The sequence below is a fragment of the Oryza brachyantha genome, chromosome 8 (genome assembly GCF_000231095.2).
Source record: "Oryza brachyantha chromosome 8, ObraRS2, whole genome shotgun sequence".
Taxonomy (NCBI): Eukaryota; Viridiplantae; Streptophyta; class Magnoliopsida; order Poales; family Poaceae; genus Oryza; species Oryza brachyantha.
In genome coordinates, this window is record NC_023170.2 from 15,750,652 (window position 1) to 15,754,879 (window position 4,228).

Genomic DNA, 4,228 nt, shown 5'->3' on the forward strand with positions numbered 1-4,228 from the left:
AAAGATGACCCTATTTATGAGACACACAATACTATTGATTGTTACAAACATTCCAAACCCTAATACCCTCCATAAAATAATAGGAGAAACCAAGCCTTATATCTTATATTGTTTTGCTTTTACGACTACTTATAAACCAAAAATTTAAAGTTATTAGTTTATAGTTGATTTTGTAAAAAATTTGTCATAGTTTATTTTATCACTTTACTTTTAAATCATTATAAATAACTATGAAAAAAAATTTTATCCACAAATAAATATAAATATAAGTGCCTCTACATGAGATGAGCCAGCGTGAAAACATATGATTAAAGACGACACGCGATCCATCAATAAACATTTAGGTGTAATACTCCCTCAATCCTTAAAACCAACTGTAATATTGATTATGATATATTTTAATACAATAAATATGATATAGAGATATTCAGATTAGTAATACTAAAATATGTTATATCTACCCATGGGACTTTTATGTTGCTCAGGATGTGTCATGTGAGTCCGAGGGTAAGCACCAAAAGCAAGCTCAGCCCGACGACCACAGATCGAACCGCACGCATGTCAACCGAGGGAAGGCCAAAACTCACGCACACCGCGGCGGTGACCCCAAACCGAAGCCCACGAGGGCAGTTTCGTAATCCTCGCGCCTCTTTTTTTTTTTCCTCTTCTCTTCTCCTTTTCCTCGGTGGAGTACTCAAGCCACAGCGAGCGAAGCGAAGCGGAAGCTCTCACTCCCACACGATATAAAAATTTGCTCCACGCACACACGATCGCGTCCCCCGTGCCCGCCGATTAAACTAGCAGCAGCGGCGACCTCCCGATAGCCACCATCCTCCTCCTCCTCCTCCTCGCTCTCAAGCTTTTGTGATAGATAGGTAGGCGGAGGCGTAGCTTGAGAGGCGGGAGAGGTCGGGAGGAGCGAGAGTAAAGGTGGTTTCAGCTCGTTGGTCGGTCAGTTGGAAAGGCACTGATCTTTTTTCTTCTTCTCTTTTTTCTCGGGGCTGCTGAATTGGTGGTGGAGTGGATTGGATTGGATTTGTGAGTTTGTGTTCATGGCGAGGAGGCGGAGATAGCAGGAGGTTGGGTTGGGTTGTTGATTTGGAGCTTGAGGTGAGGTGGTGGAGCAGAGGGGATCAAGGGGGGGAAGGAGGGAGGGAGAGGTGTGAGGTGATGTACGGCTCGCCGGTTTCCAAGGATCTGAACCTCCCGGTGCAGCCGCCGATGAGCTCGTCCGGCCTGCTGAGGTACAGATCGGCGCCGAGCTCGCTGCTCGGCGAGTTCTGCGACGACTTCCTCCCGCCCGCGCCACGCGCCGCCAGCCCCGACGCCGCCGACAACGTCTTCTCCCGCTTCCTGGCCGACCACCAGATCCGGGACAAGTCTCCCGCGCCGCCGCCGCCGCCGCCCCCCGCCGCCGCGCACTTTCCCGACGACCCCACCATGGCCTCCCACCACCACCACAACCAGATGATGTTCCAGCATCAGCCGCCACACATGCCCTCTGTCGAGGGCCTCTACCGCACCGTCAGCTCCACCGGGATTGACGCCGGCGGCGGCGGCGGCGGCGGCGGCGGCAGCCTGATCCGTCAGAGCAGCTCCCCTGCCGGATTCCTCAATCATTTGAGCATGGACAACGGTTAGTACTTCCTTAATTCCAGCCCTTTTTTGGTAATGGTGGTTGCACACACCTACTTGCTCTCGCTGCTGCAATTATTACTGTTCTTGTCCGAGTTCTTCTCTTCTCGGCAACATTTCCATTTCCGGAACTGAGCCGTGCGTGCGCGCGCCGCACTGTTCAATTTCAGGGTACGGGAGCATGCTACGGGCGGGCATGGCTGCCGGCGCCGGCGGAGGCGTTGGGTTCAGGAACGGCGCTAACGCTGCGGCGGCCGACTCCCCCGGCGGCAGCGGCGGCGGGGGCAGGCTGAAGGGGCAGCTCAGCTTCTCGTCGCGGCAGGGGTCGCTGATGTCGCAGATCTCGGAGATGGGCAGCGAGGAGCTCGGCGGCAGCAGCCCCGAGGGCGCCGGCGGCGGAGGCGGCGGCGGGCGGGGTTACCTCTCCGGGTACCCGATGAGCAGCTCCGGGTGGGAGGAGTCGTCGCTCATGCCGGAGAACATCTCCGGCGTGAAGCGCCAGCGCGAGTCGTCGGAGCCCGCCCAGGTCCGTTCAACAAACTCGCCGCCAATTCCACTAAATTCCATTGGCGAAACCGATTTGCGCAGCAGCTGACGACGACGACTCGTTGCTTTTGGTGCAGAACGGCGGCGGCGGCCTCGCTCACCAGTTCAGCCTGCCCAAGACGTCGTCGGAGATGGCCGCCATCGAGAAGTTCCTCCAGTTCCAGGACGCGGTGCCCTGCAAGATCCGCGCCAAGCGGGGCTGCGCCACGCACCCGCGCAGCATCGCCGAGCGGGTAAAATAGCAAAAAAATTCGTTGGATCTTTCCTCGCATCCAATTGCAACAACCCGACGAGCACCAGAGGTGACTGATCTGATCGTTCTTCCCCATGACGTTGATCCGCGCAGGTGAGGAGGACAAGGATCAGCGAGCGAATCAGGAAGCTGCAAGAACTCGTCCCCAACATGGACAAGGTACCACTGCACCAGTCACCTCTCTCTCTCTCTTCCCCAATAGGCAATAGAACAGTGTTTGGTTTTAGCAAATACTACTACTACAGTGGCAGCCGCAGCAAATCTGCAAATGTGCAGTACAAGGACCACGCAAAAATTAACCTGTCTGAAACCTGCAACATTTCCGTTTTCCTGCAGCAAACCAACACCGCTGACATGCTGGATTTGGCTGTTGACTACATCAAGGATCTTCAGAAGCAGGTCAAGGTAAGCGGATTAGTGATAATCTCCTTTTTATGTAAGCGCAATTTATATCATCCGTAGCTTAACCAGTTGCTAATAACAGTCAACCTCCCCTAGCCAGTGAGGTCCAAATCAAGAAGGCCGCTTTGCCCTGTGACTGAGGGTGAAGGGTGCTTTTTATTGGGTCTTTATCCAAAAGTTACACTACACAATCCAGTACAGAAGATTTGACCGTTACTCATTGCAAATTGTCCCTCTGTTCATTGCAGGTGTTAAGCGACAGCCGAGCTAGCTGCACCTGCTCAGCGAGTAAGCATCAGCAGTACTCTGGCTAGAAAAAAAAGCTCTGTACACGTCCTGGAGACTCTGAGAAAAGAACACACGATTGTTTTTTGGAGATTAGCTAGGCAAAGCCAAGATCTCTGAAGATGTGTAATGGTTAATTTCATTTGTTTGGGGGTTTCTAGAGAGGCATACGGAAGAAAAGCTTGTGTGCCAGGCACTGCATAAGCAAAAGGGGCAATGGAGCAGTGGCATCATCAGGATTCATCAAAGTGATGAGGGAAAAGAAGAACAGAAAGAAGAACACAGGGAGAAGGGGCCGGCGATGGGAGGAACAATTGTATAGTTTTCTTGTAACTTTTGCCCCCATGTCCAGTGCATTTTCGACAGTAGAGAAGTTACTGCTAGTAATAAGTTTGTAGGTTTGTAGCATCATTTAACACCATGGCTCTGACCGACCTGCTCATATCGCCAATAAATACTATTGCAGTGTGGTTTCGTCCCTTTGCTCTTTTTTGCGGTCAAGTTGTTGCAAGGTGTATATGATCCGGGCTTCATCAAGTGGTGAAAGCCACTTTTTACTGTTGGGTTATCTTTTTTTTACTCAGCTCAGGTGGTTCATATCATCATAGGAGAAAAAGGCAGTGAGATTTTGTGCACTTCTTTTCAGCAGTTTTCTGATTGAAAAAGGTCAGCCGATGTGTTCACGGAACCTGTTATGAGGAGGTTCAATGAACGGAAGAAACATGTCGTTGCCAACTCTTTTTTTGATGTCTCGATTTTATATCTTTTTTTCTTGTGTTTTTTAATGTCAATGGTCACTGTCATTTCATCTGCTCCAAACAAATTACACATGTCTATCTCAATCCTCATCTCGAAACCAATGGGCGCCGTGGTTTGTGGGAACTCTCCAAGCATTTGGGGCCATGGTTTTCTCTGTTTGTCCGTGATACTACTTTTCTAATGTCTCTATTAATTGGGTTTCTGGCTTTGGTCTGAAAATCTTTGTATTAGGGAGGGAAAAAAAGGAAAGAAAAACAAAGGCTGATGGAAGAGTGTGAGGAGAAGAAAGGGATGGGGTCAAATAGTGAAAAGCAGCTAGCTGCACTGCACCCATCCTGATCACAAGCT

General features: G+C 50.5%; 1 protein-coding gene across 1 annotated transcript; it reads left to right on the top strand.

Annotated features, from left to right (window-relative positions):
* Positions 1 to 698: 698 nt before the first annotated feature.
* On the top strand, positions 699 to 3,600 carry LOC102714669 (transcription factor bHLH130-like). Its single transcript, XM_040526910.1, has 6 exons — positions 699 to 1,636; positions 1,806 to 2,161; positions 2,259 to 2,414; positions 2,528 to 2,593; positions 2,771 to 2,839; positions 3,085 to 3,600. Exons 1-6 carry the CDS (start codon positions 1,171 to 1,173, stop codon positions 3,148 to 3,150), a joined length of 1,179 nt encoding a protein of 392 aa, XP_040382844.1. The 5' UTR covers positions 699 to 1,170; the 3' UTR covers positions 3,151 to 3,600.
* The last annotated feature ends 628 nt before the right edge of the window (positions 3,601 to 4,228 follow it).